The sequence below is a fragment of the Zalophus californianus genome, chromosome 9 (assembly GCF_009762305.2).
Source record: "Zalophus californianus isolate mZalCal1 chromosome 9, mZalCal1.pri.v2, whole genome shotgun sequence".
Classification (NCBI taxonomy): domain Eukaryota; kingdom Metazoa; phylum Chordata; class Mammalia; order Carnivora; family Otariidae; genus Zalophus; species Zalophus californianus.
In genome coordinates this window covers 112,477,188-112,500,479 of record NC_045603.1, presented here as the reverse complement: position 1 = coordinate 112,500,479, position 23,292 = coordinate 112,477,188, and the positions used below count along the sequence as shown (strand labels likewise).

Here is a 23,292-nt window from a genome sequence, read left to right as displayed (position 1 = left end):
AATGCATATGAAGGGCTCAGACTGGGGTCGTCCACGGTGAGAGTGCAAACAAATTTATGTATTACCAGTGTTGTGGCGGTGAGCACAACCCTAAATCCATGGTGTGACTAAGAGGTTTTCTAAATATTCATTCTGCAGGGATTCCAGTCTGCTCTGCCATCCACGTTTGGCCTCGTGGACTCAACTTAGCCAACACCCTCTCCCTCTCCCCAACTCGTTGGCAAAATTGAACACTTTATGTCTTTTCTCCACCCTCCAGAGTACAAGGACTTTTGCCCTTGAATGGACCTGGCAGCCGTCTAATCACTGCTGCCAGGGAAACATGCAGTGGGCGAGGAGTAACTGTTCATTCCGGTCTGGACTCTCCCACTGACCGCCTCCTACTCTCACTTTTAGGCGAATCCCACTCCCAGCCTTAGTTTCCCCATCTATCACAAGAGAGGATAGACTAACTGACCTCTAAAGTCTCCTCGAGCCTATAGCTAAGACTCTTAGAGGTCTTTTTTTAAACAAGGAAATCCCAAGCACTAAGCTCTTGCCACGGGCACTGTTTTCTGCTCTTCACGCCCTCCCTGATTGTGTTTTTGTGAAAGAGTATGTGTGTATGGGTGTTTGTGGGTTTTATGTGAATGTCTTTGTGCATGTGTGTGTATATGTGTGTGAGTTTGTATGTGACTGTATATGAGTGTGTTGGCGTGCGTCTGTGTGTGATTATACATGAATGTGTGTGCATCTGTATATGAATACTTTTGTCTTGTGTATGTGTGTGTGTGTGGACATTAGCACAGGGTCAAAGCCGTCCAAACCCAAGTGACAGGAAAAGAGAGAAGGGTGTCCAGCTCACCTGTGCCTTTAGGGCGACCCACCCAGGCAGGGCCCGCGCGAGGCGGGTGAGCTAGGCTCCCCACTCAGGTGCCGCCCCCCGGCGGAGAGAGAGCCCGAGCCTGGAGGCCGCCTAGCGGGAGAGGCGGGGCGGAGGGCGGGGCGAGGCGGGCGGTGGGCGGGGATCCGGGCGGGGCGAGGCCGAGCGGTGGGTGGGTGGGTGGGGCGGGCGGCGGCGGCTCCGGGCATGCTCGGCCGTGGCTGCAGCGAGCCGGGCGGGTCGCGCTGGTCCCCGGCCGGCCGGAGCGGCGGCGGCGGCGGCGCGGGGCAGCATGAGGGAGCCGCTCGGTAAGTCCCGGCGTCTCTCGCCCCTCCTGACGCCCGCCGTCCGTTTGGCCCGCTTCCACGGCGCTACGCGGGCCTCGCCCCCAGCCTCCCGCGCTCGCCCCCAACTTCTCCATCCCGGACGTAGCTCCGGTGTGAGCCTCCCCCAGCTTTAGGGGATGTCCGCACCCCCGCCCCGGGCGTCCCGCACGGTGCCCAGGCCGGCCGCCGCGGGCCCCACGCCCGCAGCCTCGGGGTGAGGGAGCGCCCGCTTTGCGGGGAGGGGGCGTCGCCGCCCCTCAGGTGCCCAGCCCGGGTGCGGGACTCCAGGGTCCGGCGCCTAGGGCCGCGGCTGGCGTTAGCGCTCTCGTTGGCCCCTTGCGCGGGGAGGGCCAGGGACGGCGGGGGTCGCTGTCTCCCCTCTCGGCGTCCTCCCCGCCAGCCCGGCTCCAGCCAACTCCCTCTTTCGCCTGCGCGCCCGGACTTCGCGGACATCACCCCCAGGAACTGACAGCCGCTGCTCAGAGTCCCCGAGGTCCCCGGTTCCCACGGTGGCCACCTCCCCCCTTCCTCCCCCTCCCCCGCCCCCGGCAGTCCGGACCAGCCGGCGGCGGGACGTTGAGAGCTCGCCGCCGCGCCCCGCGCTCCCTGCTCGGGTCTCCGCCGGGCCTTGAGCGCCCGGCTCTGCGGAGTCAAGACCGGGGATTAGGGCGCTAGTCGCCGCTGCTTCCCAGCAAGTGCCTGGGGCTGCCCGGTCTCTCCGGCCGCTGGTGGTTAAGCAAAAAAAAAAAAAAAGAGAGAGAGAAAAGGGTGGGAGAAAGGAAAGAGCCCCGCCTGAGAGTGCTGTAAATCTTGTTAATCAGCTCGTTTGTGGGATCTGGAGCCTGCCTGCCTGCCCGTCCGCCTGCCTGTCTAGGTCTCCGCACTCCGATCTCCTGAGCACCCTCGTTCCCCCCCGCAACCCCCCATCGCCATCAGATCACCCTAGAAGGCCAGGGTTTGCGTAGATGCCCTGGCCACAGTGGGGTTCAGCACCTACAGCTGAAAACTCCCTTCTTGCTCCTTGTCATTGAGGTAGCGCCCAGCACCTCAGATTCTTCTGGGGGTTTGAAAAAGAAGCTGTGATTTCACTACTGGAGAAAAAATTTTAAAAACGTACAACTCTAGGCCAGTGCAACCTGGTCATGCCCTATTCCTTGCCCACCCACACTCTCTAGGAGCAGAGGACTTTGGGGAATTAGCTTAGGCAGATCACCCTCCCGTCCACCCCCACACCCTGCCACCCTCACTCCCTTCCCCTGCATATCCTCCCTCTACCCCCATGCTCACCTGTCCCTCCCTTAATCTAGTTGCCTGGCCTGTCTTGGGGAGAGGGATGAAGTAGTGTGGACCATACAATTTCGAGGTTTTCCCTACATCTTCATGTCTTCCTTCTCTAACTTTTTGTCTTTTTAGGTTTGCAAAGAAATTTGATTTGAGATGAGGGTTGGAAAATGGGGTGTGTGGGGGGGGGGGCTTGATGGTGGGGGGGGAGGCAGAGGATTCCTGGGAGAAGAGGGACATAGGATTCAGGCAGCCAGAAATACTTAGACAAAAATGGCAGACTCAGTATTCAAACCTGAGTGGTTGCAGGCTAAACTTCAGGAAAACAGTGCCTGGTGTCTGGCAGTTTTAGAATTTAAGGTGACTGGATTAAGACCATGCAGCAGGGCAAGTGTGTATAGTTGTTTTAGAAATCACATGCAAATTCTATTTCAGGGGACTTGTGATGGTTTGCATGTGAAATTGGGAATTCGGTAAATTCATTTGGTTTCTCACAATGTTGTATGGGTTTGAACATTTACCTTGATATTAGGTGTCTCAATCTTGGCCACCAGCTGAACAGCGGTCCTGAAGGTCCCTAACTATTACTTTGGGCAGACAGCATGTAGCAAACAGTTTCACTCCCCCAAGAGTGGGTGAGCAAATATTTGTTGAAGGAGGCCTTAATGTGCTGGGCCTTCCTCCCTGGCAAACTTCACCCCTGTGCTGCAGAGAATGGAAGGTCAGGCCCTTGGCAGGCCCAAGAGATTTAAGGGAGTTGGGTGGGTGGAGAAAGTCTGTGCCAAAAAGAGAGAGAGAGAGAGAGAGAATTTTGTCTTTCTACCTCGTTGGAATAAAACTTCAAGTGCCTGGGTGTTCACATGCTCTGGAGTGCTTGACAAGCTTATCAGAGTTATCTAATGACCTATCTGAGTAGTCACAGACTCCAGAGGTATAGGGCTTATCATTCAATGGCTAGAAAATGTAACTAGAGATTGGAGGTACATAAGGAGAATAAATAAGGACCAGTTTTTCAGTTAAAACAAAACAAAACAAATCTGAAAAGATCCTTGGAGTATAATTTTTTTTAAGTGCAGTTTAAAAATAAACGAGAAATGCTATCAGTAAAGAAAGCCCAGAAGTCTGTGGTTCCGCCAAGTTCTCATTGTCCTTGCTAGACAGTCATCTAGTTTGGGAGGACAGTAAACACCAACCCTGCTGTAGGAGTCCAGAGTTTCTCTTTTAATGAGCTTGGCGGGACTTCACGCTAATTAATCTAGGGAGAGTTTAGAACACAGAGCGTTGGATTTGAAACAATTGTTCTGTTGTGGTTTTTACTTTGATAAGCAAAGACTATCTCTCTGAAATCCTATTTCAGGCCTATTGCTGAACCCATTACTGCAGTTTATTTTTTTTTTTAACAGATGTTGTTTTTCACCTTTTGGATGGCAAGGGTTATCTCACTCATTAAAACCTTGCTATTGTGCTTTGTTTCAAGAGCCTATTGAGTTAAGGAATGCTGAGGGACACTCACTTGCTGGGGCTAGCAGCCCAGGGGAGGCGAGGTCAGTCTCCAATACTTTGATATAGCCTTTAAATGCTAAAAGTCATTGAAAAGCTATAGGAACAGCTCTGATACTAAAACCTCAATTATCTTGATTTAAATTGATGGTATCTTGTTTAAAATTTGGGTTATTACCTTTACTGTCTTTAAGTATATTTTCCAAAAACTTTCTGTAGACAATATAGTTGGGAACAGCCAGGCCGAACTGGTAAAGATTAATTATTAGACCACAAAATATCCTTGTAATTTGCTGCTTTTTGGTGATCTCTTTATAGCTTACCTCTAAGCTTGTTTCTTCTGTATGTAAATGAAATTATTTGTTATAAAGGGACACCAAGATATATTTCAAAGAAAAAAAAAAAAAGGGGAGAGACAGAAAGGAACTGTAGGTGTATACAAAGAATAGTAGGAGAAATGGAAACCAGACTCTTGGTGGTGGTTATCTCTTGGCACAGTGGGGTTACTGGGAACTTTTACTTTTTACTGAAACACTGAATTTTGCAGTGTTTACTGCTAGAATAACTTTACATGACTTTTGCAGTTAGAAAATAATGTACAAGTTATATGAAATAATTTAAATTTTAACATTATTATGAGACCTCGGCTCTTTTATCCTAAAGATATTTTAAAAGAAAACTAGTGTGTTCTAAGTTTAATAGACTACATCAGGAATCTTTACATGTGGAGTTTGATTTACATGATGGTAGTGGGATTACATTCTAATCTGTTGTTAAGTTTTACAGTTATTTTTGCAAATAGCCAAAAATTCCAGAAGATTTAAAAAATCTTATCCAATTTCACTTCTTTTCTTAATGACTGCTAATCTTTCAGAAATGTTAATGAGGTACTTAGGGTCTCATAAAAAGAGGTTGAGGTCGCTAAAGCAATAATTGTGTGGCAGAATTTAGAGGTGAAAGAGGTGACAGGAGTGTGTTTGTGTGTGTGTTCACACAAGTCTTGGGGGGAAAGGACAGAAAGTTAGAAGAGATAATATTTATGAAAAAAATAAAGTACATAACATTTGGTACTCTCCTTCTCTTTCTCTGTTTTGGAATCAGTGCCTTAACACTGACCCAACCCAGCAAGATTAGCATTCCAGGATCCTTTTGATCTCAGACCCAAGTTTTTCACCTCCTTTTTTTTTTTTTTTTTTGGTCACCTTAAAGAAACTTAACTCAGTGATGTTAGCTCTACTAAAATTATTGCTTCACAGCAATAATTTATTTAATTTTAATTAAATATTTATTATTATTTATTTACAATTAAATAATTATTAATTATTTAATTAAATATTAAAATACTTAATTTTAATTAAATATGCTTTTTATGTTTAGGAGATTTTAACAACTTGAGGGCTCTGGCAAGAGCCAGCCATCACACTGTTGTGCAATGTTAACAACAGTGTGTGAGCGCTTACTGTCCCAGAACTTCACCTGGGACTATGGAGGTCTTGATTGAATTCTTAAGACTGAAATGAGAAATGGAATCCTACTGCTCATAATAAAATACATAGTTCTATGATTAAAAAAAAAAACCCATAGAAAGCATTAGATGTCCATTTATCAGTTAGCAACATGCCCCATTCTGCTTTGTTTTAGGTCTTAGCTATTTACCTCTTGTTTAAAGAAAGTACTTTGTTATATATTAATCATAACATTAGACTGAAAAGTTGTCAGTTGAAGAAATATTTACAGTGAACTGCCAACAATTTGAGGGACTAATTACATCTTAAGTATGGAATGTCAGTGAATATAACTGAGAAGTTTTAGGTTTTCTAGAAGAAGAACAATGTCTCATCAAGACCTTTAGAATGCTGTTTGTAATCTTGTATTAGATTTTATCAGCAGAACATGTAATTTTTGGCTTACTGGAAACAGGTTATATGACACATGTACCATCTACTAGACCCTTAGAACCTTATATTATTCACTGTTCATTTATTCTTTTCTTCAGTGTTTCTTTTATTTTCATTAAGTCTTCCAAATTGTCAAAGATACATTTTCCTAATCCTACTTAAGTTTTTTCTTTTTTTTAAATATTTATTTTTAAGGTAAACTCAACCCCCAACATGGGGCTCGAACTCACAACCCCGAGATCAAGAGTTGCCTGTTCTACTGACTGAACCAGCCAGGTGCCCCTAAATTTTTTTCTGATGGTGAAATCATATCAAGTTAAAGTACATGAAAGTGCCAGTATTTGGCCATTTTTTTCCTGCAACATGGCAACTTCATATGGTTCTACCAAATATATTTCATGACAGGACCTCATAAAATATAGTAAAGTATAAATAAGGACGTTAAAAAAAAAACAGAATCCAGTATCACCTTTGATATTTTGATATGTTTCCTTTTGGTGTTTTTTCTCCTGGATGTGTGTATGAAATTGCTATTGTACAGAACATAGGGTTTTGTATCCTGTCTTTACTATTTAATGTGGTACCATGAGCATTTCCCTGTGCCATTGTATATCTGAAAACATAATTTTATACATGCATATACATATCCTAGTCTACCATGTGGATGCATCAGGATATTTTAAACCATATCTTAAAAGGACATTTACAAAATTAGACAAATTTATTTGATCTCAATTTTTATGTATTATAATTAAAATTTGGGTAAGTATCTTTATAGATGATGTTGTGGGTATCTCTGATTATTTCTATAGGATGGATTCCAAGATATAAGATTATTAGCCCACAGGGTTTCAGATTTTTGAAGATTTTATAGTATGTCAATCACTTTTAAGAAAGGAAATACCCATTTACACACAGATGCCCCCCACACAGTCATACACCCACAAATGGGAAAACCCTTCATCATGCCCTCACCTACAACAAATACTGCCTTCTGAAAGCTTCAGTAATTTGATCAGTGAATAATAGCATTTTGGTTTAATTTACATATCTTTGATTACTGGTGAGAGTAAACATCTGTTTTACATTTTTAATTGGGTATTGTCTCTTTCCTTTATTAATTTTCAGTTCATGTTCTAGGCAAATTTTAAAAAGGAAGAAAAGTTCTGGTTGATCTAATGTGCTTTTTAATAGTTTTATTTCACTGTCTTGGGGAGCCTTGTAACTGTAAATATGAGAATAAAAACTATTTTTATTTTTATAAATGTAAAGGGAGGAGGAAGTGATACCTGTTACAAAGTAACATTCATTTGCCAATCTCATCCTCTGGTGATGAGCGTGCCTGTAATGGACATACCACAACCTAGACCATAGCATCTGCAAGGGAGGGTGTTGAAAGGGCTTGTGTCTTTTTGTTCTCCAGCATAGAGCCCCGTGCCTCGCACATTCATTGTGACCCAAGTGTCCTGAGCAATGTAAGTTGGAAGACGTGTTCAATACCTGTGCTCCGGGACTTGTGGATGGAGAGTTACTAGCTGGGGTACTCTGTGGCCTCAGTGCCCAGCCCCGCCGCCTCCTCTTCTCTGTGTGTGGCCATTCAGCTCCACTCTCTTGGTTGGCCTTTCTGGGTGCTAATGGGGCCAAGGTCAGAGGTTCTATCTTCACATGACCTATTTAGCTTTGCTTTGTGTCAGGGCCACAAGCTGTATCCCTTTTACTGTGACCAGCTGACTTAGAAATGCATGCTGTTCATCACAAGGGTGAAACAGGCTCGAGAGAGGGACAGATTTCTAGAGCTAGGAGGACCCCGAAGAACTTCTAGTTCAACTTTATTTTACTTCTTCTGGAGAAGACTGAAGCCCAAGGAGGTTCCCTTCTTTGGTGCCGTGTCTCAGGCCCAATTCAACATAACAGATGCATACTGAGCAACGTGGAGAAACAGACTCTCATCCCTACAGTGAAGGAGTGGACGACTCTGTGCTTAAATACTCATGGCTAATATTTAAAGAACTTAGAAATCTACCACAAAATAAAATTACCTGAAGTGGTCTCATTCAGGTTTTTCGGATGGGACAAATAATCTGATAAAAATCCATTTGGAAGTGATTTGGGGAAAGATAATCTTGTGGGGCTAGGTTGGTTAAATTAAAATCAAAGCACCTGTCATCTTCTTCAACCAACAGTTATTTATGATTTCTGTATTTCTCCTAAATGAAATGACCATTATCTTAGTTGCCCAAGACTAAAATCCATTGCACTTTTCTTGAAAATTACTCTTATTACTCCTTTTTCCCCATCCCCCTCTGTTTACCACCCTTGCATGTTTCAGTAAAAGAGACTCATAACTGCTTGTCCCCACGTCTGTCCTTGTTCTAACCACTTTTCTCCCCTACCTTCCTGCCAGACTGGTTGTCAGACAGTCTTTCCCATTTGCCCAAACACTTCTGTGGTTTCCCAGTGCCTGCTCACACGAAGTCCAAATCCTATCCATGTTGTAGATAAGAGTAACTATTTCTGTATCGATCATTTTTCTTTCAGAACTTAGGTTTTTTTTTCCCCCTCAAAGTTTCTCATTCCGTTCCCATTTATCGTGGATGTAGTTTGTCTGCTTCTCAGAGTCACGCAACAGGTTTTATGATAGCTCTGTAGGAGCCCGAAACCAAAAATGATCTGAAGTCCGCTCGAGGTCACGAAGCAATGACGGTCTATTTGTGAATGAATCCTATTGCTGAGCACTTAAAATTAATACTAGCCCTGCCATCAAACCATCACAGTCAAGTGAGGCATTAGGCCTTGTGCGTGGGTACACGTATGCATGTACAGGTGGACACGTATGTACATACGCGTGTGCGCATGGCCTGTGTGTGCCCGGTGTGCATAAGGAAAGAATCCTGTAGAAGAGCCATCCTAATCCAAGGGAACAAAGGACATTTTTTTCCTTTTAAATATAGTTTTTCTTTTTAATGCCGCCATGCCTTCCATCTTTTCTTGTTTATCTTTATGCATTATTTGGTAAATTAGGAAACTTCTGTTGTTTAATAGGAAGGAACTTCAGATGGGCAAGCCTAAAATAGTAGCAAGTAGCAAGGGCTTTGAAGCTAAACAGACCTTGGTTTGAACCTCAGATCTTCACTTACAAGCTCAGGCTCTCAGCCTCAGTTTTCTTGTCTGTAAAATGGAGACATTCATGGTTACCTTAGAAGCTTGCTGGGAGCATAAAATGAAATAAAGTGTGTTTTCCCTTTTAACCTGTTTGTTCTTATGTTAAGTGTTTCCTCTGTATGAATGGTATTTAGATATTCATGCAATGAAAAAGATATTTAAAGTGGCTTCATTTGTCTCTTGTTGTGTTCTGGTCCAGCCCATGCTAGAAGTCAGCCCCGTACCTGAGATTGTATCTAGACACCTGCACTGTTGTGAACACTCTTCCTAGATGTTCCACTATGAGTATTTGATACAAGGAAACAAACAAAAGTAGTGAAGGAAAAAATTTCTTAAATGAACTGTGTGGAAAATCATACTTACAGTGTAGGTCTACCTTGAGGTGGAGGATTTGTTTGGCTTAGAAGCAATCTTCCAGAAGCTTCCTTGACCCCTTGAGATCAGGTTAGGGTCCCTTCCACCTATTTTCCTGCAGTCTGTACAGCAAGACAGTAAGATTCTCAAGGGCAAAGAATGTGTCTTATTCGTTATTATAGTTTCAGGGCCTGGTGCATTATAGGCCCTCAGGAATTGTGTCTTAATGTTTTGGACTATATAAAATAACACTGTTCTCAGTGACTTGGATGGAGATTGAAATATCCATTCACAAAAAACAAGATATATGGGTGATATAAAGCAGGTATGACCTTGGAAATCAAAAGTTACATCCTAAGTGACACAAGAGGAATTGGGAAATGGTCTGAATTTCATAGTGAAAATTAATAACTGATGTGAAGTCTTTCCATTAAGACAAGTAACACTACAGAGACAAACTAGGGCCATTGTAGCATGCTAAATCCACCATCTTGTGTTTACGTGGTGATTTACACTTTTACACATTCTTATTTGGTCCTCAAAACAGTCTGGTAGGATGGGAAGAGAGGAGCATTGCCATTTTGCAGACCAGAAGACTGCAGTTTGGTGCAGTTAGTCACTTAGTCCAGGGGTCATGGCTGGGGCGGGTGTCAGCATCACACTTGATACGGCACTATTTTAACTGTACACATAACTTTCCAAGTTGTTAAATCTAATGTTCTAAAAACTTACATTTATGTCGGATTTCGCTGTTTGTCTTTACAGCAACGCTTTGAGTTGGTGGGTGGGTAATCAAATTAAATACTGTTGATTTGGAATGCTGGTATCTCAGGATCAGAAAGAAGCTTTAAAAGGGACAGCTTTTTGTCCAGCAGTTCGCTGGAGGCCTGTCTCCTCAGCACGTCAGCGTCTTCTGGTGGCCGCTGGGATCGATGTGTCCGTGATGGGGCGCTTGCTACCACTTGAGGCAGCCCCTTAAGTCTTAAATAGCTAAGGATGCTAAAGAAAGTAAGCTGAATCTGAGAGTGATCAGAAAAAAACCATGTCAGTTTCAGGGGAGCAGTGATGTTCAGCAGGGCTGTGGAAACGAGGAGAAACCCCGGGTCTGAGTTGGGATGTGAGGGTGCAGAGTGTCAGCCGAAGGGAGGGAAGCCCTCATGGATGGGATGGCGGCTGGGAACACTCGTTTGGGTTGTGGGGCCCGCGGGTCATCCCCTCTCATCTTGGCTCACCTGCACGGCTCCAGGAGTGCTGGAGCCGGTGTGCTTCGTGCTCCTGCTCCCCACGGGAAACTGGCCTCCGTGAGATAGAACAAGTTAGACGTTTCCAGTAATCAGTACACTTTTGACCTCAGACCTGTAAAGTCAAGTTATGGCTCTTAGACCTTGAATCTTTTTTGGAAGATGGCTTGGCCTGGGTCGTCATGCCCCTCGAGGGTTTGCGAGATAGAATTACCCTGCCCACATGGCCATGCTAGACCAACTGGACCAACTCCTCCCCCAGGAGGAAAATGCCCCACATGCATGCTTCTTCCACCCTGGCAGTGGACTGCAGCCCTGCTGGCTCTGTGGTGGACACGGCCCTCTCCTCTGAGTGCTGCATGGCCACTTGGAGGATAGCACACTCGGCTTTTAAAGAGCCTGACCTAGTACGAGAGAGAAACTGAGTGTAGTAAGACCTAACTTCCAGTGTTAACTGGGGTGCCCGCTGGATGTGGGACATTGAGCCAGTTAGTGTGGGGACCCTCCCTGGCCTAGGCTACCAGGATTTTGTTGCCATGTCATTTCTTTACTTCTGAGATAATTGTACCCCAAATCTATATTCCCTCTCTCATACACACACACATGCAGTTGAGCTAGTGAACTCCTAATCATTCTTCCAAACCTAGCTCAGATGTCCCTTTCTTGTATTTGTGCATTCATTCAACAGTTATCTATGAGAGCCTACTATGTGCTAGATGCTGGGGGTGAGGGTAACACTGAACAAAACGAGCACCCTGGCCTGGTGGCCAGGCCTCTTTGTTCCCATAGTCATGTGCTTGTAGTAGGATCACTTTCCCCTGCAGACTCTAGTCCAGTGACTTGCTCTGTTGAATCAAAGAACAAATTCTCACAGCTCTGGTCCTTCCATCTCTACGTGAACCACCCAAGTGGTAGAACCCCCCGTAAGACCCATAGCAGGGGCGTCAGGAGGGGCAGAATTGCTCTGGAGACTTTTCCACCAGTACAGTAACTGTCAGAGCTCATCAGCCTTCCATGAAATGTAGGGACCTAATGGGAAATTACCACTTCCAAAGTCTGATGCACTCTTTGGGGGGCCCCCCCTCCCCCGTCATCTAGCACGTGATGAAGAGCAGGGTCGCGCCCAGTCAGCAGAATGGCGCGGCGGGCCCCAGTCGGGATTGGCACGGGCAGGAAGCACATGTGTCTCCCTTTCACCTGCACGTGGCCCACAGGCATTTCCCGGCCATTGTTCGCGGGGGCTGCCAGCGCGCTTTCCGTCCCCCGGCCAAGCGGGGCTGCTGCTGGCCTCCTCCTGCAGCTCTTCCAGGCGCGGCCCGTCCCAGAACCACCGGAAGACACAGGAAAGAAGATTCCCTTGTGTAAAAATAAACATGGCAGCCCCACCTGTTTTTACACATGGGCTCTCAAGTCCCTTCCTTTTGTTCTCGGCAGGTGCTGGGGCCTTAGGATGGCGGCCCCCGGGGAAGGAGGCGCTGTTGAAGTCATATACCCTGCTGGGGTCTGGGATGTGGCCACCCCAGGCTCAGAGAGGGAAAAGCTGACCCAGGATTTCTTGGGGGAGAAATCTGATTCTTGCAGATTTCCCGGGGGAGGGGAGAAGTGTGGGGTCCCCGCTGTGGTGCCGCCGTCCAGAGGCTTCCCCCGCGGCCCCTCCTGGGTCAGGGCTCCGGCTGCTGACAGGGCCCGCTCGGCCCTCGGAGAGCCAAAGGTAGGGTTACAGGATGGAAGCGCAAAGGGTAATAAGGTAAAGCCGGGCGCTGGTCGTTGCTCTTTTTAGAGACTCCCAGGCGTAATTGTGGCTTCCGAATCTGTGTTTATTTTGTCCTCGCTGCTTAACGCCCCTTGTTTTCAGAGGACGGGGGCGAGGGAACGGTGGACACTGTTAATCATCTCGTTGCCTAAACACGGTTCCAGACTCTGCTACAGAGGCCACTGGCAGAGGGTGGGGCCCCCGGGTTTCCCGCCACGTCCCTCGGGGTCCGTGCCGCGGCCACGGCCACCCTCTCGGGTTGAATGTGATGGAGAATAACTTCAGGCGGAGTGATCCTCGCTTCTTCCCGGCCGATGCGGGCACCGCACCCTGGGTTCGGTCGGAGTAAAGGCAGCGGGAGGTGTCGGGCGCGGGTCGGGAGCATCCGTGACTCCTCACAAACCAACCCGCTCTCTGTTGTCCCTTCAGTGTGGGTCCTGCCAGCGCCACAGTCCCAGGGGCTGAGCTTTGATGAAGCCGGGGCATTATGTACAGCGTAGAAGACCTCCTGATTTCTCATGGATACAAGGTGTCGCGAAGTATCCCAGCGCCCGGCGAGGATGAGCGCGAGGGCCACCGGCAAGCGAGGAGCCGCGCCAGAGCTGGCCAGGGCCTGCTGAATGGGTGTGACCATGGCCCGGCAGCCCTCCCCCCCAGCAAGCCGTCCCAGGGGAAGGGACACGCGAGCACCTCCGAGAACAGCCACCGCGCTCCCAGAGCCCATGGAGAGCCCCAGGGCGCTTCTCCTCGAGCTTCTGACCTGGGGTAAGCGTCCGCGTGAACCCACCATTGTCTTTTGTCTTGGGGATTTGGAAGTGGGTACGGAAGTCAGATCTCTCAGTGCCTGTGTTTGGCTGGAGCCGGGGAGGGAGAGGGTGAGAGACAAGGACACTTCTTTCCACTGGGGTATCTGGGATGTTCAGGCAGCACGCAGCCCGGGGCCTGGCCGTAGGAGGCCTTCAGTAAATAGTGGTGAGTGAATGAATCCTATCACGTGAAACACAGGGCATTCTAATACCCGCCCTCTCTTTTCCCTTATAAGCTGCTCATATGGCCTCAGCTAGGAATCATTTCAAAACTCTGTAAAAGCTAGTTTCTGTCAGGCACACATTCCTAGTCCATTAGGCTTTCTTATTAATAGGTTTCAATCTTGTGTACATTACAGAGTTGAAAGAGTTATATATCGCCCTCCGTGTGTGACAAGGAAAACCTTTCTTCTTGTATATTCGTATAATTCCACTGGCTCCTGACCCATCTTTCCCTTGCACACACTGGCCCCCGTGTGGGTGTCCCGTCTGAATACAGCTGTATCTGTGGGTGTTTTCTTACAACCAACAAGAGGGCGGGTTGGCTGGGGGAGGGAGGGCTAAAAGAGAGGAAATTTCGGGCAGCTTGCCACAGAGCCAGCATGGGAGAGGAGCCCTGCGACCCCCATGCACACAGTTTGAGGCGAGAGGAAACCCGTGTCATCACTTCATAAAAGTGTGTTTGTCTTCAGCACTGCGTTGGGACCAGGCTCAGCCTGGGGGCGGAGGGCTCTGCGGTGGAGAGCGTGTTATGTAATTGTGCGTAACCGACAAGAAATGGACCCACACACAAATGGAAGCAGAAGCCTGTCTTCAAGGCAAACAAACAGAAAACCAAGCAAACAAAAAGAGTGAATGCAGTCTCAGGGGAATGAACCCGCCTCCCATGGTTCAAAGTCACCTTTTCACGGAGAGGATCTTCCTTGTTGCTTGGCAGCTTTCAGGTGAAAACGGGAGGGATTTTATTCTTAAAATGTACAGCATCCAGCACCTTGGTTATCGAGTGAAAGCGAAGGCGATCGATTGCCCTTCTGGTGCCCGAGGTGGTACGAGCCAGCTGATGCTGCCCCGGGAGCTCCATTTCTCCGACCACGGATGTGGCAGGGTCAGGAGGGAACCCGGAATGGAAAGAGACTTAAAGCTGCTTTTTAAACCTTGCCCTTCAGACTCACACTTGTGTCCACTACTTTCTTGGGCATCAGTCTCTTTTCAGCCATGTGCCCTGAAATACCTGGCCACCCTGGATTTTAGGAGAGGCCTCTTACGCATGAGTCGGCGGAGTTAGGGCAGGCCTAATCACACTATGAAAACTTGTGCTCGATTCTGTCCTGCCTTCTGTTGCTTCTAGCTTTTGTGCTGAGTGTCTGTACCTTCTGTCTCGGATTTCAGGGCACTGAGGCTCTCCACCTTGTCTGTTCCTTCCTGTGTATTTGCTTGTTACAGTGTTGGATACATAGTGTGTTTAACGTGTGCTCATGGATTCAGTTCTTTCTTCCACCGTTGTAACAACTGTTGAGGAGCAGGAGACTCGATTTGTGGCATGGAATCCCTGCAGATGGGCCTTGTAGGCTGTGTGGGGTCTCCCTCAGTCTCACAGATCTGAGTAGGGGGCAGTAAAATCCCCTCTAGAATTCTGGGTGGGCCGCGTGGCTCCCAGCCTCATCTACAACCTGCTCAGAATGTTCTAGTCCCTTAGTGCTAACAGGTTGTTGAGGACAACAAGCACTCACAGCCCAGCCTCTTAGTAGGTAGGCATAATCGAATCTGTAGGCAGTCTTTCTTTCTGTCATGAGTAAAGTGCTCAGGTAAGTAGCTTTGGGTAGCACTGGGATGTCTTCCATACAGATAACAGAGTTCTCGGCAGATCTAGCCATTCCCCCCACCCCCACCCCATTTCTGAGGTTGGCTGATTAACTTATGAGATGTAGGGTAGCTTCTGGATGGAAGGTTGCCTTCGGGAGTAAAAAGAATATGCGTACATGTTTGCAAAACTCCATGCCAGTGCCCAGAGCCTCAGAGACCAGCTGCAAGCCTTCCTGGGTTGAATTGAAAAGATGTTTTCTTTCTTTAGTAGCTTATAGAGAACTGGAAACAGGAGGCAAACAGAAAAGTGAACAAAAAGGTAGGGAGGAGAATTTCTTTTCAGGAAAAAAAAAGCGTCTCGAGAGGAAATAAATAGGTGCTAGGAGTTAAAGCCTGGAAATTGAAGAAAAAGAAAACCCAACAGTACTTTGGCTTACGTGAATTCTGAATCGGGATGAATCAGTGGTTCTCTGCCAAGTCCCAGCCTTCGGTCTGCTAGGTCTTGCTTCCTGCCTCTCCTACACAGTAACACCTCGGGGCTGGTCTCTGGGTCTGGAGGGGCAGGTGGGGCCCCCAACTCCAAGCCAGCAGACCAGGCAGGCTCAGGAGGGCCTCCTCTTCTGGCAGTGTCTTGGGTGGGGTGAGGTTTGCCCTAGAGTGTGTCCCCACACCGCAGGCCCGTCCTCAGTGCCCATGGCCTCCCCAGAGAAGATGGTGGTCAGAGTGGCTGGGAAGGCCACAGGGGCCCAAAGAAGGCGGGTTTGTCTTATTCTGATAGGATGGCAGGTTAGCAGTGTCCTTATAGCCAAAGGACATGAAGCCCAGAGCATGTCGTAAGGGCCACTCACTCGGGGCCACAGTGGAGGGATGCCCGGCTCCGGCCTCAGGCTGGGGCTGCCAGGCAGGCTGGTGGCCGGCTGTCCCCACGTGAGTCCTGTCCCCATTTGAAAGGGGCGTGGGATTCTCTGCTGCCGTGTGGGGGACTGTCGTCTCTCACTTCCTTGTCCTCTGCCCTCCTCCTGGCATGCGCGGATGTGCAGTGGCTCTCAGAGCACAGCTGCGTCCCTTTCCTGTCTGGGGCGCTGCATGAGGAATGCATCCTGCCGTACCTAGATGAGACGCGCGTGCGCAATGCTGCCGCTCCGTGTGTGTTGGAAGGGCCGTTATCGTCCCGCGTTGGGGGCATGCCTTGAACGTCAAGGTAGTCTGGTGAGAATGATGCACTTCGGTCTTTCCTTCAAGAATTAACCTCGGCTTCTGACAGCGTTTCTTATGTAAGGGCTGGTTAGATCCAGTTAAATTAAGAAAGAAAACAACCCTCAAATATGGAGCCTTGACTCGACTTTGCCTGCGATGTCAACCCCCAGCTCGGGATGGGCCCCACAGGCCTCTGCCTCCAAGCCCGAGTCCTGTGCCCTCTCCTGGGCACACTGCTATGTGCTCTCTGTGCACCAAGCCCTGCCTGGGACCACCCAGAGCCCTCCTCCCTAGCCCCTCCTCCCTAGCTCCCACCAGCAGCCCCTCCTATCAGTTTGTCTTCTGGGGGAATGATTCGCTCCCGGGTGTTCTACCAGCACTGTCTCCTGGTCCCCAGGATTGTCCGCTTCCTGAAAGCTGATACCATTGCGAATTTATCCCTGGTTTTGTTAACTCCTATTAAGGAATTTTGCATTTATTAAACACTCAACACATTTTTTTTTTAAATAAATTGGATGAAACCTAGTACTTCTATGCCAAGGCAGTTGTGGAAATGCTGAGTATTTCAGAACACTGGGAGAAGACGGGCATGGGAAGTAGAGAAGGTTTTTCCAGCGAGAGGACCTGGGCGAGGCTGGTTTGGGAAGGTCCTATTGTGGAAAAGAGGGGCACCAACTTCTCAGGCTGGGCAGCCGAAGAGGCTGTTTCGATGGCTTCGTCCACACCACTACCTCCTGGGGGACGAACAGGGTGGAAGGGAAAGGAAGGAACAGACGCAGGACTCAGCAAAAGTCCCAGGAGGCCGAATAGCCTCGGCAGGGAAAGTGTCCCTCCTTTGTAGATTCTGCGGGTGCAAGACTCCAAGCCGCTCGAATGACAAGGGGCTAGTTGTCGTGAGGCTGTAATGGGGAGTCTCGCGGAGCACCCACAGGTAGGAAATGAAGACGAGCGGGGCCTCGTTGATGTGGGGATGAGAAAGCTGGGACCCAAGGTCGGTAGTCAGTCACCCTCTCTCGGGGTCGTGAGTGGTTCCCCTGGGGGCCTCTCTGCTCTCTGTCCCCCCATTGTCGCCTGGCTCTGCATCTCCTGGTGCTTCTGCTCCCTCCTTTGCAGACCAGCCTCTTCCCTTCACTGACAGCCCTTACGGGCCAGTAACTTTGGCTCAGAGTGACTTTTGTTCTGCTCTTGCTTCTACGTGATGGTTTAGCTCAGGAAGCCCCTGATGACCACCACCCATGCCTCTTAAATTTTTGAGAGAAGGACTCAGTAGTTGGGCCCATCAGTGGGGACAGGGAGCAGGGGCTGGATAGGGGAAGAGAGGGTGGATGGGATGACCAGATGTGGATGTCTGATCTTCACCTGCGCTTGATAAAGGGGCTGCGGGTGAGGGAGGCGAGTGCTGACCGTGCACCCCCAGACATGTGCTCTTTTCACAGGCCATTCATTTAGTAACTCCAGAGACTTGGCATTTCCCCCTTCAGTCAGTTACTCCGGAGAGCTTATCCCCAGGCTAAACCACTCCTAAATGGTCTCAGTTAGTCTCCGTTAGCAGATTGCGCTGCTGGAGCTGGCTGCAGGCTTTGCATGAAAGTCACTCACATGGTACAGGAAAAACCTCACGGGCCACATCAGACGTCACTACAGGATCGACAGGTTCATAGCTGGAAAACCATGGGTGTCCTAAAACTGCAGACAGCATTCTATATATCAAATGATTTGGTGCTAGATTTTTAGTGTGTCCTCATTTTTGTCGTATAACCCAACCAACAACAGATACCTCTGGAGTGCATCGTACGTAACATCTGTGTCCTCCCTCTGGCAATATGGAAAGGATGGTTCTGAAAGCTTACATTTACATCTGTGTTCAAAGATTATAATGAGAGGTATTCTTTAGTTCATCAGTTTGCATGAAGTTGAGCCATCGATGCACATACTGTGTTGTTCCAAGGCTGGGTTGTCCACACATGCGCGTGCGTGCGCACGCACCAAGATTAAGGAGAGAACAGAGGAAGTGGGCATAGGGGAAGAGCGAGCTGTTATCTATACGTGGAGGAAACGGCGTGCTTAAGATGTAAGTAGCCATTACTAATACTTCGCTACCTTTAAAATATGTAGAAGGCCGTTATCAGGCATTCACGGTTTCCTTACTGTGTTTCCGCTGAAAGACTATAATCAGAGGAAGCTGTAAAATAACTTAACATAGCAGGAGTTTGGATCTGAAAGTCATACCATAATAGGTTCTTCTCTGCTTGGCCCCAGGAATTCTGGTAAAGCTGTTTGTTAGTTAACCATGAGAATAACTTGCAATTACGTCTTGTCATCAGCGGCAGGCGTCACTAAGGAGAGACGTAGCAACCTAGATGAGTCTCTGATGTGATCAGGGCCTCATCTTGGGAGGTTTCTATTTGATCAGCAGACGTCCGCTCTCAATGGTGCTACTGGATATGGGAAACAGTCACTTCTCAGAGGCTTTTTAAGCTTCTCTCAAGTCATAGCCTGCTTATAATGGTTTTCCAAAAAGGAAGCCTTCAAGTTTAACATCTGTTTCCATGTATCTCTTTTTCTTTACAAAATTATATTTCCGCAAACATTATTTGTCTTTTAGCTGCTTGCTTCATATCCTAATTATTAGGTGGTATTATTCTGACCTCTTCACAGACGAAAGTCCAAATTGTTTGAGCTGGTGAGCTCATGAACACACATGGCAGATTCCGCCCCCCTGTTTCCCATTGTCTTTTTGGTAAACCCTTCTTGTGAGGTGCCTTGTTCTGGTTGTAAGTGCTGCCACCATCCAGACGTGCCTGGAGCCGGTCCCCCCTCTGGCATACACTCTCAACATAGCTCTCCTGTTGCCAGTGCTTCCAGACAAGAAGCAGGTTAGACCCTCCGAACGTGAGACTTCTGGAAGAACAGCGATGATGATGAGGAGGTGCCTCTAGAATTAATGGGGAGACTCCAGCAGCACAGCCTAGAGCTTCATTGGTCTGGGTAGCTGGGCCCTTGTCAAGAGGAGAATTGTGAGTTGAGTGCCTTTTTTGGTCAGAGAACTGGGTCCATTAAGGAAGCCAGGAGAGACCCAAGTGAGAGGCGCACTGGGTGATAAGGAGACGGAACACGGGTCCAAAAAGAGCCCTGAGTGCGTCTTTAGTTCCAGTTTACTTTGTTTCAGAGATGATGATACCTCTGAGTTCTTGACAAGGTTCAAAGAGCCTGAGACCAGAGTCGAGCTGATGCACTATGTGTACTTGCTGTACCTGACGGTGGGCACAGTGTCCTTGTCTGTCTACACAGAGAGCAGGCTCGTCCCTTCTAGCCCCTTCTGGCTCTGGTTGACCTTCCTTGGCGGCTGCCTCCCCCACCCTTCACTGCTCGGAGCTTAGCCTGTGAGGCACAGAGAGGGCTTGCTTCATGTCCACCTGAGCATGGGGTGGGTGCTGATAGGATCATGAAAGAGAAGTGAGAAATTAGGGGTGGCTTTTCTTCACTGTTGATGACGACATATATGTAGACTGCACTGGCGAAGACATTTTCACGGTAGAACTATGTCCTTATTAAAGAAAAAAGGGGAAATTCAGTATTTGTTTCACCTATTGGGAGTTATGTGCAAAAAAATGGGTCAGAGCTTGCATTTCCTGCTTTGTTTTAATAAACTAAATATTGCTCTGTTCTCCATCATCACTGTGGAAGCGGGTGTAGCTTCTTCCTTAGAGACCAGCCATCACCGGAGGGGCGGAGTCTTGTTATGACAGTCAGCTATATCATTATTTCCTGTTATTGTGAAGGCCCATTGATTACGACTTCGAAAAGACAATACGGATCTAAAATAATCATCACATAAGACAAACACTCAGTTCTTCTCTCTTTCCTTTGTGCCCCTCACCTCCTTCCTCGGACGTCGTGAGGAAAAGAATCTCAAAATGATCGATGCTGCTGAGAATTTAATTGGGTTAATAATAGTAATACTTGTTAAAAAAAAAGACCAAACAGACCAAGGGCTTATTGTATGTTAGACACTTCGCTAAACAGGTTAAATGTATCTTCTCATTAAGCCCTCGCAACAAACTTAGAAAGGAAGGAACTATTCCCATCGCTGGAGTGTAAGTGAAGAACCGGAGACAAAGTGAAGGGAAGTGATGTTGCGCAAGGCACAGTCTGGGAAGCCGGTGTGTGGGCCGGGTGCTCAGGCTCCACTCGGGGCATTGCCATACCACCCCTCGGTTGGTGCACCGAGAAGCCCAAAGCCACCGATGCCCCCTGTAGCCCGGGGCAGGACCACAGCCCTGACCCTCCTGTAGACGGGAAGCAACCCTCCCTGGGGGTGGACACGGGTTCATTGGGCTCCTTCTGTCTTGACTGCAGGCATCAGCATCTCTTTCCCCTCTGCTCTGTCATCTTCCTGCCACTAAGAAATTTATCAGATGGTGACTACTAACTGGTAGTAAATACAGCTAACAATTCTAGTTCAGATTGAATTGTTACTCAACAGCGATACTGATCCATGTTTCCAAAGGAGCCTTATCTTCTCTGATCTTTATGCTCCCTTCCATATGTGAGTCTTACTCTTCTTTTGACCTCATAGTTCCCCTTTCCAAAATTACCTTTTTATTACCCTGGGTCAGTGGGTTATTTACACAGTATAGCGTATTGAATATACTAAGGCACACTGAAAAATAAAATTGCAGGCTTCTGGGCCCGGGGAGCATTAAGAGCAAATTCCATAGCAGTAGATGGCTGACCCCATCACAGAAACATGTCAGACATCTCACACGGAGACTGGTGAATATGAGTCACTCTAAAGAGATGGCCCAACGCCTCTGCCAATCTAGAAGAAGAGACCATCTCCTTCGAGGAGTGGGAGGCTCTTTAAGTGACTGTGCATCTGGATAAGATGGGCCCATCTGGAGTAGGGAGGTGACTGGCAGCACCAGCATCTGCTAGGCTGGCAGGCTTGCCAACCGGAAGAAATCACAGGACCTGGAGTCCACTTTAGTGGAACCTCCCACCCTCCACCCAGACCTCCACTGGGAAGCACCGCTGGCTAGACTTTGGGGGCTGTCCCTGGAGAACCAGGTTCAGGATTTTGTTCATGGAGGATGGAGGGCATCTCTCCCATGCCCACCAGTATCGATGCAGAGCTAGGCTATTGTGTGCCTGGATGAGAAGTTGGTACAGCTCCTGGGGACCTGGAGTCTACTGAGAAGGTGATCCCGGAGCTGTGTGAAACCGTGTTTACAAGTCATGTCAAATGTTGCCATTCTAAGTAGGCTTTTAGTTTTTTTTTTAAAAAAAAGAAAGTATTTTTTGTTGTGGTTGAAAATGAATCATGAGTGTACTCATAGAAATGTCTCCTATTTTTTTTCACCATCAGCTTTTATATATTCAGCGAAATGGGCTTGCCTCTTTTCCTCTGGACATGTTGTTTTTCACGTGTTCACCTTTCAGATACTTCCCAAACAGTTTTTATCAGTTGTTTCTTCTCTGTGATAAGGCGTGGGGCTGTCAGCAAGGGGTAACGTCTGCCTCACCTCTGTCCTGCTTTCCCAGGCACTCCGTAGAAAGACCCCGCTTGTCTCTTTGAACTTGTCCACACAATTTATTTGAGTTCTCACATTCCACTTTGTTTTTCTTATCTTTTTCCCACCCTGTATTAATGTGTTCAGCTTGTTTTTGTAAAACATCCCATTGTTAACTTGTTTAAGATGTAAATTATTAGCTCTCATTTTTTTAAAAAGAAAAATTTGATCTCATCTCATTTCCTCAAAGGTATGAGAAAATGTTCTTGGCCTTGAAGCCATGTGAGGGAACACACAATTTAGTGGAGAATGGACATCACATATTGAAGCCAGTAGATATCCATGCTTGATAACTTGTCTGAGGGAGAAGTTGACCAGAACTATCACCAGGTGGAGTCCACTTGAACCTGTCTGAGTCAGGCCCATCTTGGGTACAGGACAGATGTTCGTTAAATAGGTTCTTTAGCATTTTCTATTATATAGATTATTTATTATTTCCCAGATGACCTTGTCTTGTACAAATAGAAAAAAGTTGCATCTAGAATGCTTCACCATTTTGGTTAGTTAGATAGGGCAGTTTTGACAAAGTTAAGGTGATACAAGGTAACCTTTTTAGGTGGGGAAGAAAACTGACTACATTACTAGCGTAGGTAGTTATAGTCTGACTCTTCTTGCCCTATTTGTGTCATCCTTTATTAGTCTTCTGATCATGTTCACGGCACGTCCATAGACAAATAGCACCTTGGGATCCTGGCCACCTCTTGGCACTTAAGCACACCACACATTTACTGAGAAACCAGAATATCCATTGAGAAAATGAGCAAAAGGCACACAATGTGGTTTTTCTCATAAAGTCGGGTGCCCCAGGAGAATGTTTACAGGACTGTAAGGAGTAAGAAAGATGCTTATTAAAGCTGTGTGGTATATAAAGCCCACTTACTATCTGCTGAAGAACAGAGGCAAGAAAGGAGATTCTTGACTCTCTCTTAATTGGGTCCATGACAACTATCACTTCTTACTAAGTTGCAGTGGTTCAGTCTTGCCCTTGGACTGTGTGTAGAGTCTAAGACCCTGCAGTCTGTTCATCTTCTGCTGTTTCTCGGGGTATCTGTGATGGACGGGCAGTCAGAGAGGACTTCCTCAGGGAAGGACCTGTGGCCTCTGGAGCGTGTGGTGGCGACTTGCTGGCCCACTCAGGTGGGGGCAGGGCTGTGCCAGGAGGGTGCAGGTGAGGGCTTCCACCCTGCCCAGTCCCTATGGAACCTGCCCCAAGAAGGGTTCTGCTAAGCATTCAAATCCTAAATGCTCAGAACAAAGCTTCAGCAACAGCAAGAGCAAACAAAGAAGCTGACCTTCAGCCGTGCCCCATGTTAAGACCGCTGCCACTCTGTGTAAGTGGTAAATGCAGAAGCGTTTAGATTGCTCAGTGGCAAATGCTTTACCTCAAACTGATTTTAAGTATTTTCTGCTTTGTCAACCAGTAACTCAGTTTTGCTTTAAGTGGCTGCTTAAAAAGTTATCTGGAGCGGGGTTGGGAGCAGGACTTGAGGCAAAGAAGTAGTTCCAAAATACCACGACTACTGCACTGATGATGGC

General features: G+C 47.6%; 1 protein-coding gene across 4 annotated transcripts in view; it reads left to right on the top strand.

The window, feature by feature from the left end:
• The window catches only part of JCAD (junctional cadherin 5 associated), a 77,461-nt gene that overhangs the window by 36,051 nt on the left and 18,118 nt on the right, over positions 1–23,292 (top strand). For 2 of the 4 annotated variants that reach the window (XM_027592627.2, XM_027592625.2), the window contains exons 1-2: positions 1,039–1,170; positions 12,807–13,142. In XM_027592627.2, the coding sequence (XP_027448428.1) occupies positions 12,865–13,142 (278 nt within the window). In that variant the 5' untranslated portion in view covers positions 1,039–1,170; positions 12,807–12,864. Of the gene's footprint in view, positions 1–1,038; positions 1,171–12,806; positions 13,143–13,943; positions 14,128–23,292 lie in introns of those variants that run through there. The other 2 variants (XM_027592626.2, XM_027592628.2) reach the window with 2 other exon arrangements.